Source organism: Dipteris shenzhenensis, chromosome 25, assembly GCF_047967505.1.
Source record: "Dipteris shenzhenensis isolate YYH24624 ecotype China chromosome 25, Dip_SZ_1.0, whole genome shotgun sequence".
Lineage (NCBI taxonomy): Eukaryota > Viridiplantae > Streptophyta > Polypodiopsida > Gleicheniales > Dipteridaceae > Dipteris > Dipteris shenzhenensis.
Window position 1 is genome coordinate 23,034,954 of NC_141620.1, and position 14,451 is coordinate 23,049,404.

Sequence of the window (14,451 nt, forward strand, 5' to 3'; positions counted from 1 at the left end):
GTAGTAGAATATCAACGGTTGGCGGGAAACCACTACACCACCAGTCAATGGCTTGTCAGGTCAGTGCGAAAGTAACTCCGACACACATTAACTCTGGGCGGCGAGGTAAACGGTAGTCAAAGGTTAGGTCGATGGGGGAGCGCTATAGCATCGGGTCAATGTAGGTTGATCGGCGAGATCTGACTAACGCACCGATTGGTGGGGAAACTGGTCGATGCGATATGCTACAGCGCCGACTCGATGGGATAGTCATACACAATTTCCCTAACTGAGATTTGATGATTTCTAAAATTTTGCAATTTTTGTTCATGATTTTTGTCAAAAGAATGTAGGATCATACTAAACCTAGTGCACACAAGATGAGCAGAAGAACTAAGGTGGCTCAAAGCACACTAAATAAGACATGTGACGGAGATAGCAAATCTATATCTCTTGCAATGTGTGTTCAACAATACATGATAGGCTTCTTATATAGAGAGAGCCTTTAGAATAGTCAAACCATGTGGGATCCTCTCATCCACATCTCTCCTTGTGGATATCCTCAATCCACATCTCCACATCATGTAGTCCACATCATGGGGTGGCTACTTTAATTCTTTCCTATACCATACCTTAGCCCTTTAATCTATGTGCTCATGGCACCATATCTCAACACCTCCCCTTGGTGCCATGATCCTTTGGCTACTGCAAGGTGGTCAGATGTGAGTTACATTCCATCACCTCCCCTTAGTGCATGCATTGCTACTTAAGGTGGTCAAGTGTGGATTTTACATGTCAATACCTCCCCTAGGTGCTTTCATTGCTACTCTCAGGTGGTCAGGCTTGATTTACAAAACATAGGCAAGGTTGGCAAGGATTTTACTTTTCAATGCTTCATGTCGATGGCGTTCGCATCTTTACTCGATGTAGCTTCATGCATGATGCTTTGTTCTTCCATGTGCCTTGATGCTTTATGTGTGGATGCCATGTTTCGGGCTATGGTCATCTCATACACTTGTGCTTTTGGCATGCTTTTTGCATTCATGCGTTGCTTTTTCATTTGTTGCAAAGGTCTTACCAATTGATTTCTTTCAATATTGGCAGTGTCTAATTGCATACAATGATTCTGATCTGACAGGCGCGTAGAGCTTGAAAAGACGATCACTTTTCCTTTTTGGAGCATGTCCAAATTCCTCCTGGATAGGGAGTTACGCCTTGTCGAAGTTTCTATGAAGGAGAGGGATGATGTGGTAGAGGGATTCATATGCTGAATTCCAAACTGTGCTTGGCAGGATGCTGTGTGCTTAGTTGGCACTTATGATGACGTGGCATTTCTTTGGTTGACCTTAGTTACTGGGTTGTGAAACCTAGTTACTTCAACAACCTTTGGTTACCTTAAATCTACCTTGGGTTACCTTGAACCTTGCGTTACCTTCAATCTGCCAAGTGTCAATTTCTTGACCAAGCCTCTATGGTTGCGTGACCTTGCAGGTAAGGTACCTACCACGTGTCACTTTTTGAAAGGAAACCTATGGCGATGTCGATGCGAGACGTCCAGACGGGGATGATGTGCGGCTCTTCTCTAATTCCTCCTTCGTCTTGGAGTGTCACCGTTTTGGAGCGGGGCATTGGAAGTCGGTGCTGTGAGCTTCGGTCGTTTGTTGACGGATCTAGGCATGTAGGCGGCACTGCGTACTTGAGTCCTGCGCTCTGTAGAGTCCATCACTCTTCTCAACTTTGGTGGGTGATGACACTTTGCAGACACCAAGCCAAACAACTTTCAAAGCTCTAAAAGATCCATTGATTCGCGATAGCATCTTACAAGTATTGCTGCTACAAATTTGATCCATGAAGCTCAACGAAGGACTGTAATTTCCCCCAAGATGAAGTAAAGCAGTAGTTGTGAGAAGGTTGGCGTTTGTGCGGCTGCGTCGGCTGGAGCTATGGCTGTGGTGGCTCACTTGCTGAGAGGCCACGTTGAGTTATGGAGAGCCTCCCATCTTGGAGTTTGCAAAGCTACTTGCTGTGGGTGGCGTAGGTGCAGAACCAGGATCCGTGGCTTGGTCGCTGCTATTGCTCTTAGCCTCGTTGAAGGTCACGTACCTGATGGGCGACGACCTTTGGCTGTGGATCTGTGATGGAGCATGGCTGTGTACTGTGTAGATGGTGCTGGAGGTATGGAGGATGGGGCTTATTCGCCACCTACAACAGAGGCAGCTCATGGCAGCCATTTAGATCTGCGGTAGTGAGATGAGGCGTCGCTGGTCGGCGTACATGAAGGCTGAGGCTGCCTAGGCTTCGACCCATGACAGAGTTGTGGGAGCTTGCAGATCACGGTTCGTGGCCTTGGAGCTAGCCCGTAGCTAAGTGCAGTCCGTCGTGGAAGGAGAGGCAAGGCTAGTTCTAGTCACTATGGCCAAGTCTTTGCAAGAGCCCGCAAAAAGCATAGTAGAGTGCTCTTGCATCTAAGCACTGCGTTGAAATTGCCTGAGCACGTTTGAAGAGGTTTCTGGTGAGCTTCTATTACTTTGCAATCCTCAACTGAAGTCAGCTCGCAGAACAAAGAGATTCAAATGGGTCCCTGGCCTCTCTGGTTGCATTTGGAGATGTTCTCTACTGCAGGCTGCTGTAGATAGGAGTCTCTTTAGAGCAAGCCTAGCAAAGTAATTAAATCTCTATGAAACAATAACATAGAGACCTATCTCTCTCTCTCTCTCTCTCTCAAGGCAACACTCAAGAAGTCTCAGAGAGCATTCTCAACTACATCTAAAACTAAACTAGACTTAGCTAACCTGGGCTCTGATACCATGTCAAAAGAATGTAGGATCATACTAAACCTAGTGCACACAAGATGAGCAGAAGAACTAAGGTGGCTCAAAGCACACTAAATAAGACATGTGACGGAGATAGCAAATCTATATCTCTTGCAATGTGTGTTCAACAATACATGATAGGCTTCTTATATAGAGAGAGCCTTTAGAATAGTCAAACCATGTGGGATCCTCTCATCCACATCTCTCCTTGTGGATATCCTCAATCCACATCTCCACATCATGTAGTCCACATCATGGGGTGGCTACTTTAATTCTTTCCTATACCATACCTTAGCCCTTTAATCTATGTGCTCATGGCACCATATCTCAACAATTTTTTGTGATGGCAGAGTGCTACACTACCTAATCTACCTACTTGATGAAAAAAAACTTGAAAACAAACACTTTTTGAAAGCCAAAATGCAAAAAGTCAGAAAAGAGGAGTTCTAGAACATAAAACTACTTCAATACCTGACAGAAATCCTTACTTTTGTTGTTTTTTGGGGTAATTAGACCTCACACACACCTTAGCAATCAAGCCTACTAAGTTCCTATCAACGTGAAACACCAAAAAGCATAAAAACAAGCTTCCCATGCTCACACATGGCATTCCTACAAGAAAAAACAGATTTTTGTCCTCTCTCTCACCTTCCACCTCTCTTCTCTCCTACAACTCCACTAACAAGCTCCAAGGTAAGCTTGAAGACTTGTGCAATGAGAATATATCGAAGGGAGACAAGTGCAAATGCAAAAGCATACCTTTTATCCTCGGCAACGGTGCCAAAAATGTAGTGGGTCTCAGCGGTGACTCACATGTCGTGGGGTAGTTGAAGATATGCCAAGGGAGCCTCCACTCCTAGCTACTCCATGTGCGAGCAATGCATAGCATGAGCCATCCACAAGTGTCACTCAAGCGGCCTCTAGATTATTGCAATGTGGTTTCACGCAAGGAAGAGGGAAGGAGAAGAGGGGAGGAAGGGAAGAAGGAGAAGGGATAGAGTGACAACCACGACAGCACTACAATGGAAATAAGAGAACACCCAAAATACTCTCTTGGAAGAGAAGAGGGAGCTTGTATTCAAACTTGTGCAAACAACAATGAAGACCAAAGTCAACCATTTGGTCCTTTATACATGTCACCTTTTGAAGGGAGGGCCAACCCTTTTCCTTTTTAGCACTCTCCCTCACCTTACAACCCTGGGCTCTTGGGCTTGTAGGGTGCCAAGGCATATTGCTATTCTAACCAACTCTCCCTACTAGTAGAAGCAGCACTTGTGTTAACCATATTAACACACTATTCAAAATTTTTGGACTCTCTCTCCTAGTTTGGACTTTTTTTGGAGCATATCCTCTCCACTCAACTTCACTTAGTGAGCTAAAAAATTGGGTTTTTTAGAGCACTAAATGGGTCACTTATATACAAATATGGCCTTATTAAGCTAAAAAGTCAAGTGGTGACCTCTAATAAAAAAAAATATGGCTCAATGAAGCTATAATTCCCAAACTTGTGCATGGTGCCCCCATCCAATAACTATAATAATAATAACTGTAGTCTCCTAACTCCAATTCAATTTTAACACTATACTGATAAAGTGAAAATATGACACCATATGAAAAGAGTTTGCTGAATTCAACAAATAAGTGGTGTATAGATACACCATTATTTAAAAAAAAAGAGTTTTTTGAATTCAATATATAAGTGGTGTATAGATACACCCTTTTTTTGAAAAACAATGCATACAATACATTATCTTATTGGTGGTGTATAGATACACCATTTGTATGGAAAAAAGCATACAAAACATTTTCTTATGCATCTGAATCTCGTTCAGAGTCATCAGAGTCATGTAATGTATTTGCGCTTGATGGGTCAAGTCTTGCCAAATGATGTTTAATATGGACACGACTTGGATCAAGGATTGTGATACATTTTTCAACATTGTATCCATGCTTCTTTTTAAAACTTCATGTCCTCGATTTTTAGCAATGAATAATGTTACTAACTTCCACCTCTATTAATCCCTCATTATTTGGAACCCATTCACGTTTCTTTTGAAAGCATCCCTCATAGAGTTGTTTTATTGTATATCTTCTCGGGAGCTTTTTCAATGGCTTTGGTTCATACCATAAAGCTGTGAATGCTATAGGAGTTCCCTTGTCATCCCTTTCTATCTTAGCAACCTTTGCAACCCAAATTGGGCCACCTTGGTCATCCAACTCTAAACCTGGATTAGATGCTCAAACTGCAACAAATAGACCCTCTTCAATCTCATTAGATGGTATAAACTCTGGTAAGGGTTTGTCTCCCTTCCTGCCACAACATTTTTGAGGTAAAAGGCATTCCTCTGCTTCCTCCATATCTACTAACATATTTATATCCAAAGGAAAACTTGGTGACCTAGCTTGTTCCGGCCAAAAGGATTCACAGTATTCAATGCTCATTAACTTTTCTTGTCTTTCTAAAGATTGGATAAGTGCTTCAGTTGATTTAATTGTCTCCAAATTCTTAGTTGATTGCTCTGGATATTTTTGCATCATACTTTGAAGATGTTTAATGAAGGCTTTCAAGCCTTTCATTTCATCTATGTCAAGTCTTTTTTTTTTTGCAAGAACAAATCTAGTTTCCTCTAATGGAATTATTCGTTGTAATAAAGCATATGACTCACTCCATAAATGATCTCCATCTACTAAGTAGTGCTTCCATTGCATCACTGGAATATTGTTATGCATGTGAAACCGAAAGTAGTGTGGATTTGGGTGTCCTATTAGGGTACCATCTCCTGCTTGTAAATGTGGCTGTATGAATGCTCTCCAATCTACCATCCTCTCTAAGATAGCCACTTCTGATTCTTCCTTGTGAGACCCTCCAGTTTTTTTCCCAATTTGAAATAGCATATCCTCCATTGTCAAAACATCCATTGACTTCAACTCACCAGAGATAACACTGAAGATTTGATCTATGTCTTCATGTGTATGGCCGACAAGAAGAAATTCAACTTCCACTTCTTCAAATATTTTCAAACCAACCAGCATAGAGCATAAAGCAAATATATATTTATTCTTGTTCTCTCTCCAACAATTATCAGCTTGTATCCGCAATGTGTTAGGTAAACATCCACGAGCATCTCTAACCTATCTTATTGCTTTCATGATTGATGTAACAACTTGGTTACTATCATGGTCATGCAAACTATCAATCCATACATCACAAAAGATTCAGTATCCATGTACTAATACTCCATACAAGTGTGTTTTTAGTCCACGTTTGCCCTCCAATGCCAGTGGGATACGTCTATATTATGGCAAAGTTGTTGTATTATGGTCCATGCCATCAATGGTGATCTTATCGACATGTGAAATAGCTTCCTCTCTCCAAGAAGCATGATCCTACATTGCCTGATGTCACATTTCAAAAGCGTGTGGACTTTCTTGATGCTTTTGAGAACTTTAGAAGGAGTGACTTTGTTCCAAAGCCGATATGGGATTGACATCGAGAAGAGATACATGCTGGCAAAGAATAGATTCTTGGAAAGATGTAGGTTTGAGCCCATTGATAAGCAACACTTTTGTGAAGCTTGGATTAAAGTAGTTTTTATGTTAATTTTCAAATTAATGCTTTTTTTATTTAAATAAAAAAATATTCATGCGGCAGTCATTGACATCGAGGATGGCATGGCCGCCAACTCTGACACTAGCAGTGATGACAGCAGATGTTGTAAGCAATATGCAAGGCATACCAAGTAATAAGGTTGAGGCAAAGGATCTGAACACCACCAGTAGTACATCACGTCATAAGAAAAGGTAAGGCTAAAGAGGTGGAAGCACTTCCCTTGAAATTAAAAGTGAGGAAGGCACCTTTGATCTTGGCTGAAGGACATGCAAGTGGATCAAGCAAGGAAGCCTTACACAAAGAAGGTATGGATGAGGCAAAGCATGACCAGGAGGAGTTACCAGGAGGCATAGATGGTTCTTTAACAATGACCTTACAGACTCTAGAGCAGCCTACTAGTTAGGAACCTAGTAGCCAGGACGCTACTCACCAAGAACTTGGACATGAGACTTTAGAGCAGCCTACTAGTCAGGTGCTTGGAATTGAAGAGCAAACTAGTGAGGACCTTGCTAATGAGACTCCAGCCTATTAGTCAGGACCCTGGTAGTCAAGGGCACATTGAGGACATTGGTACTGTCTTAGAGCAGCCTATTAGTCAGGACCCTGGTAGTCAAGGGCCTGGCATTGAGGACATTAGTATTGAGGAACATGATGGCTGATGGCTTTGTAATCACAAGTTTTGAACTTTGCAAGTTTTGAACTTCTATGTAAAGCGAATATTTTTTATTTCTTTACTCTCATTATTGTGTATAAAGATTGTTTATGAGGTCCATTTTATACTTAATGGTGTATTTTAAACTTTATGTCAATGTATTTTTATAGTTAAGGGTGTTTTTTAATACCAAGTGAGGTGTATATGTATTTTTATAGTTAAGGGTGTTTTTTAATACCAAGTGAGGTGTATATGTACACCACTTACACATAAAAGGATCTATGTACACTACCTTTCTAAGGGGTTTATGTACACCACCTTTCTAAAAGAAATGGTCATCAAGGTGTGTGCACACCACTTATACATAAAGGTGTTTATTTACACCACCTTTCTAAGAGAATTGGTCATCTATTGATGTTCTTAGGTGATAGTAGCTCAATTCATAAGAAGTTATGAAGATGTTTATGTAGACCACCTCTGTAAGAGATTTGGTTATGCATTGATGTTCTTAGTACTTAATCACCAAATCTTTTGTTTGGAGTTGTCAAATCCAGTTCAAAAAACAACATTACTAGTATATTCAAAATTTTTGGACTGTTTTTTAGTCCATTTCTCAAATTGGACTAAAATTTTTGAATAATGTGTTTATTAAAGTGCTTGGGACAATCCTGGTATGAGGAGGTGGTCGCTACAAGACTTGTCTCAAGATGAAGCCATCAATGTAAATCCTACTAATTCATTGTTTTGACATCGGCGAGACTTCCTATGTGTAATTCGGCCCTCACATTTTTATAGTGACATTTTGTACATTAATTTGTATGTTAAGCTCACTATCAATATAAGAGTGTTTTGATCTGAATTTTGGTGTACATAGTCTTATATTATTTATCTTTCAAATGACCAAACTTGTGGTCTAAAATCATTTTGGGACCCTTGGAAATGACATTCTGGTACGGAAAGTTATACCCAGAAGTCGATGAAAGCATTGGTAAAAGCGTCGGTGGAAGGGTTGGTAGTAGTCAGTATGTATGTCAGTATAGGGGTTGGTATATACCGACCCCTATACCTACATATATACTGACTACCATACTGATTGATATTTTGACATCTACACTGACACCTTCCACGCCCGCCAACCGTACCGACAATCTTCGTACCAGTGCCCCTGTGAAGCATCAGTAGACAGTGTCAGAAAGAGGCCTGTGTCTTATAGTGTGTAGGCGTTGTTGATGAAATCTTGTAGATGAAATATGTGTGTAGGTATTCAAAATATAATGACTTTGACTTTAAATCACCTTTCATTACAATCAAACTTGATCTTATGTTATCATTCGTATTTCTTCCTTAAATAAAATAGAAGTTGGCAACTTGGAGAATGGCCTCTGGACATATACATTGGTAATACATGCTTTGAGGGAATACCCCAATCAATATTTTAATATCAATGCTTTGGAAGTGTTCTACTCTTGGGTATAATTTCTTAAATATAGATTTTGATTTCATTTGATAACTTTGAATGATGCAAAATATAAGAAGTGATATTCTAATTTAATATGCATTAACAAATTTGCTATATAATTTTATCAATTATATAACTTCTTGTAAAGTTCTTCAAATGTACCCAAATTTTCTCTTAAAATTTAATAAGATCAAATCTTTGGATCTAATAAACACAATGCATCATTTTTAAATATAAATTATGTGGCAATCAAGTATGCAAAAGTTTAGTAAGAAGATAGGACAACGGTGGGAAGAAAGTTGTTAAATGTCTTTATTTAAAAGAAGTGGAAAGTTTTGGAAGTTTAAAGCTAACATATCCATTAAGGCCCATGTCAATGATATCCATATCATATCCTAATATGTAGCATTCAAAAGCCTTTGTATGCATCATAAGTATATAACACAAAAAGTATTTGAGCACTTAAAAGAAGTAAAACATGTAGATCAAGTGTACTATAAGTGCAGAACATGTGCAGCCATGCTATTAGGATTTGAGGTGCAAGAAGATATTAGGGGCATACAGATGTTTGCTTAAGGGTTATGTTATGTATATAATATTGATGGTTATTGTATAAGGATAGCACTTATTTGTAATGGCAAAATGTCTCTAAAAGGTTATTGTATAAGGATAACACTTATTTGTAATATTGATGGTTATTGTATAAGGATAACACTTATGTGTAATGGCAAAATGTCTCTAAAAGGTTATTGTATAAGGATACCACTTATTTGCAAGGGCAAAATGTCTCTAAAAGTTTAAAAGTAATATTTTTCCTTATTGGTTTTAATGTAGAACTAAAAAAGTAACTGGAAAAGGACACAATAGATAAGAAACAAATCTGGTAATTTTTTTCTAATAGATCAATCTTGGACTATAACATGTGTATACTTTGTGAATACCCATGCATGCAAAAATTGAAAGGGATGCCCATGGTATATGCATAAAGTATAATTATTGGTAGATCAACCTTGTAGAGTATAATATGTGTGCATTTTATGAATACCCATTATAAGGCCCTAGCTCAATGCACTGTATTTTTCCTTCAAAGTTTTGGGTTCACAATTTTGATATATATGTCATCAGAATATTGACAGTAGCCATTTTGAAAGGCGAATTTGATGATCAACCTGGTGATTGGTTGAAATTGACAAGGCACTTTGAACTGTTTTTTCTGCTTGGATTTATGTGCCCGATTCTAAAATGCATATATGAGGTCGATTTTGGTAGAAAGTGATGATCAAAGTTGCAGGGAATCAAAAGATGGTTAAAAAGCCATACTATGAATTATTTTTACATTCCACACCATTTGGGAGATATCAACCTCCAAATAGGGGTTTTTTCTAACCTTGCTAAATCACAACAATGGTTCTATTTTTGGAAAGACAAGCTATCAGGCAAGACTTGGAGCAGGGGGGACCAAGAGGGGGGGGGGGATTTAAGGTAGTCTTGCTTGTCGATCGGTGTCTTAACCATATGTGCACCGTCTTAACCATTTGGCCCTATGTGTACACAGCCCCGAATTTGGGTGAGACAGCGAGGCCATGGAGAGCCATTTCCCCCAAAAAATTTTGAAAATAAAGGCCATTTGACCCTATGCACATACGGACAAATGACAAATTTTTTCAAATTGCTTTTGGGGGAATGTATATTTGGGCCATGTAGAGCCATTGCCCACCAAAAATTTTGGAAAAAAATTGGCCCTATGTGTGCAAGGCATGAATTTGGCCCAGGCGGCGACATCGTCTTACCCAATTTTGTGCTTGTGTGCACATTGGGCCATATGGCCATTTTTATTTTTATTTTTTGGGGGAAATGTCTATTTGGGCCATTGAGAGCTATTTCCCCAAAAGAATTTGAAAACAATGGCCATTTGGCCCTATGCACATAGAGCCAAATGGCCTTTTTTTTGGGGGGGGAGGGATGTCTATTTGGGCTAGAGAGACATCTCCCCCAAAAAATTTTGAGAAAAAAGCCCAGTTGTCCCTATGTGTCAAGTACAAATTTGGACTAGACAGCGACGATGACCATTTGGCCCTATGCACATAGGGCTAAATGGTTTTTTTTTTCAAACTTTTTTGGGGGAAATGTCTATTTGGGCCATGGAGAGCCAAACGACCATTTTTTTTTAATGGTTTTGGGGGAATCTATTTGGGCACCTGAGCACAATAGGTAGGGCCAAATGGTAATTTTTTTCCAAAGTTTTTTTGGGGAGAATGTCTATTTGGGTCCATGGAGTGCGGTTGGGCCATTTTGCATAGGACCAAATACCATTCTTTCAAAAACTTTTGATTGGATGTTCTCTCTCTCTCTCTCTCTCACACACACACACACAATGGAGGATGTCCAGTAAGACAGAATAAGCCAAAGTCTAAACCAAGAAACTAGGCAATGAAAAATGTCTATTTGAACTAGTTTCATGATTACCAATAAGATGGGTTTCAAAATGTGAAAGAAAGCTCCATGTTCGAAAACAAACAATCATTCACCTAAAAGCATTGAAAGGTGCTCACTTGGCATCGTGTTTAGGGAAGGATACATTTGGGTAGAATCGGCGGCAATGATTAGAAAAAACTATGTCGCTGAAAGAAAGCTCTTACTATATCTGATGTTTATAAAAGGAACATGTTTGTCTTGTAAATGGGCTGCCAACACCATGTTTCTTGGGACATCGATTCTACCTTGAATCTGCAACTACACCAAGTGGTGTGCATGAGGGTTATGTATGGTTTTGTGCATCTTCTGTGAATACACATTGTTGGAATGTGGACACTTGCACCTCAGTGTGTGGCCTATTGCAAAATGAACAAACCTTTCATTGGAAGAGGTAGTGGGCTTCTTATTGGAGATGGACACTACCACCACCATGAGTCCAAGGGTTGCACTAGGGCTAGGTGCCTCACCAATAGTAACAAACTCTTTTAGGCCTAAGTATCGAGGTGGAAAAGGTGTCCGTTGGCGCTCAAAGCTCATCAAAGGGTTTCAACGAAAGGACGAGCGAGGAAAGGAAAACCAAATGCACATCTGAGAGAGATGGAAATCCTCTACTATCGGTCCACTGTAGTTCGAGGAGACAATTCGCTTGTTAGTTCTTGAGAGCCTATGCAATGAGTTGCCAAATAGTCGGAGTATGGACTTTCCTTGCGAAAAGATCCCATGCCACACAACAGAGCGATGACCCATAGTTTTGTTAGGAGATAACGATACTGGAGTTGTGTGAGCAGTAAAAAGAACGAGAGCAATGCATTGGGAATGATTCTCTTCATCTTTTTGCCACTATCTCGAACAAAAAGAGAAAAATTGAACATCATGATTCCCAAGGCTTTCTACTTTGAGGCTTGTGGCATGACGTCAATGTGAAATTCGTTTGGGTGCCTTATAGGAGGTTGGACAAAACCTGCACAATCGCCAAGTCAACAGTGGCGATCACGACTAATACCTCTTGGTGGTAGTGAAACATAGGTTTCCTGGAATAAATCCAACACCTTGCCTTGCGCTTGTGATGGAAGGGCTCCAACCCATCACAAGAGCTCTACCTTTTCCCTCCCCAACTTGAGCATCTTAGCACCCTCGCCCCCCCCCCCCCCCCCAATCCATTAGTATCAACCATCTTGGGGCTTAAACCCACCGACCAAAAACAAAATATAAGGCTAATGAGTTTTGGGTGAACACAAAGCTTTTGTTGTCGCTCAAATCTATTAAGGAAAATTACTATTGTGAAACAAATTGATAGGAAGGATTTCACACACAAGGACTTGATTCCAGAACCCAACACATAAATGTCTTGTAGAAATCTCCAACATAAGCACGAAGAGGAGAAAAGATGACATGATGGGGCTATAAGAATTATTCTCATGTGGCCTAGAAGGGGCACCCAAAGTGCAACATTAGAAAGAATGGGCCAAGAAGGAAGGCCGGCCAAAGTGCAACATTAGAACGAATGGGTAAGGAGGGAAAGAAGGGGGGGGGGGAGAGAGAGAGAGAGAGAGAGAGAGAGAGAAGAAGGGGGGGGGGGGGGCAGGGCCAACACCTATCGTTATTGATTCAATGTGAGAATCAACCAATGCCCAAAGGTTTAAAACTTTTGAGCTAAACCTACCGTTATTGATTTTGAACATTTTCAATGTGAGAATCAACCAATGCCCAAAGGTTAAAAACGTTTGAGCTGTTGCGAATGTTATTGATTTTAAACATGTTCAACAATGTGAGTCAACCAATGCCCAAAGGTCAAAAAAAATTTGAGCTATCTCGCAATATCCTCAATTGACCATCTTGGCTGGCGGACTTGTGCAAAAACTGTTTTCCATTGGAGATCAACGCATTCAAAATGCACAAAAAAGGATTTTGGACATTAAGGCAAGAAGTGTGGGCTAAGTTATCTACGACATGTCTCACAAATAGAAAGATTCAGTTGCTCCCTCGTGCAACTATTCAAATTGAAATATTCATTTACACAACGCTATTTCAAACCTCCCTGACTATAATGTCATCATAAAACTAATGGAGGACAGCGCTTTAATCTCCAAGGTAAATAAAGTTCCAAAGAATTTCAAGATTAACATTTTTCCCAGCAATTTGCACCACTGGCTTTAACAGATCAGAACTTGCACTTGAGTTGTCTAGAAAGCAAATAAAGCGTCAAGGTGTACTTACAGCCACACAGAAAATAAACGAACCTTCACACTTGTAAGGAAACTTCATATCGTAAGATCAGATAGCCTTATACATCTTCAACATCAAGAAGCAAAAAAGGGCAACTGACGATTCCAAATGCAGACAACAAAAGACCAACTACACGATACTGATAAACTAAACCTCGTGACTACGTTCCCCACAGGAACCACTACTGTCCACCTCGCAGACGAAGGACCAGGTGAAGGGTAGACTCCTTCTGTATATTGTAATCAGCAAGAGTTCGTCCATCTTCAAGCTGCTTCCCCGCAAATATAAGCCTCTGCTGGTCAGGTGGAATACCCTCCTTGTCCTGAATCTTCGTTTTGACGTTGTCAATAGTATCGGAACTTTCCACCTCCAGAGTAATGGTTTTCCCAGTGAGAGTCTTCACGAAGATCTGCATGCCACCTCTCAGGCGAAGCACAAGATGCAGAGTGGATTCCTTCTGAATATTATAATCGGCCAAGGTGCGACCATCTTCAAGCTGCTTGCCAGCAAAAATTAGCCTCTGCTGATCCGGGGGAATCCCCTCCTTGTCTTGGATCTTGGTCTTCACATTATCAATCGTATCAGAGCTTTCCACCTCCAAGGTAATAGTCTTTCCTGTCAGCGTCTTCACAAAGATCTGCATACCGCCTCTCAGCCGCAGAACGAGATGAAGAGTCGATTCCTTCTGAATATTGTAATCGGCCAGGGTTCGGCCGTCCTCCAGTTGCTTACCAGCAAAGATCAACCTCTGCTGATCCGGAGGAATTCCTTCCTTGTCCTGGATCTTAGTCTTAACGTTATCAATCGTATCAGAACTCTCAACTTCCAAAGTGATGGTCTTACCGGTCAAGGTTTTCACAAAGATCTGCATACCGCCTCTCAAGCGCAAGACGAGGTGGAGGGTGGACTCCTTCTGGATGTTATAATCTGCAAGGGTGCGGCCGTCTTCAAGCTGTTTACCGGCGAAGATCAAGCGCTGCTGGTCGGGAGGGATGCCTTCCTTGTCCTGGATTTTGGTCTTAACATTGTCGATGGTGTCGGAGCTCTCGACTTCGAGGGTGATGGTCTTGCCGGTGAGGGTCTTGACGAAGATCTGCATGGTTGCTAACAGAAAGAAATAGGGTTACACACAGCCCGCAACAGGGAAAAGCTGTCAATGAGAAGATAGAATACTAAAACCGCCCTTAAAAGCCCTTTAGGGTTTCCGAGATTAAGGCTAGGGCTGTCCCGATTAGGG

The 14,451-nt window shown here is 40.7% G+C and overlaps 1 protein-coding gene across 1 annotated transcript; it reads right to left on the minus strand.

Moving 5' to 3' along the window:
- Positions 1–13,214: 13,214 nt before the first annotated feature.
- Positions 13,215–14,423, minus strand: LOC147885625 (polyubiquitin-like). The gene has a single exon (XM_087396785.1). It carries the CDS (start codon positions 14,311–14,313, stop codon positions 13,396–13,398), a length of 918 nt encoding a protein of 305 aa, XP_087252911.1. The 5' UTR covers positions 14,314–14,423; the 3' UTR covers positions 13,215–13,395.
- Between the last annotated feature and the right edge of the window lie 28 nt (positions 14,424–14,451).

Excerpts from the sequence above, each read along its gene's own strand:
- LOC147885625 (XM_087396785.1), bottom strand. The coding sequence starts at position 14,313 with ATGCAGATCTTCGTCAAGACCCTCACCGGCAAGACCATCACCCTCGAA.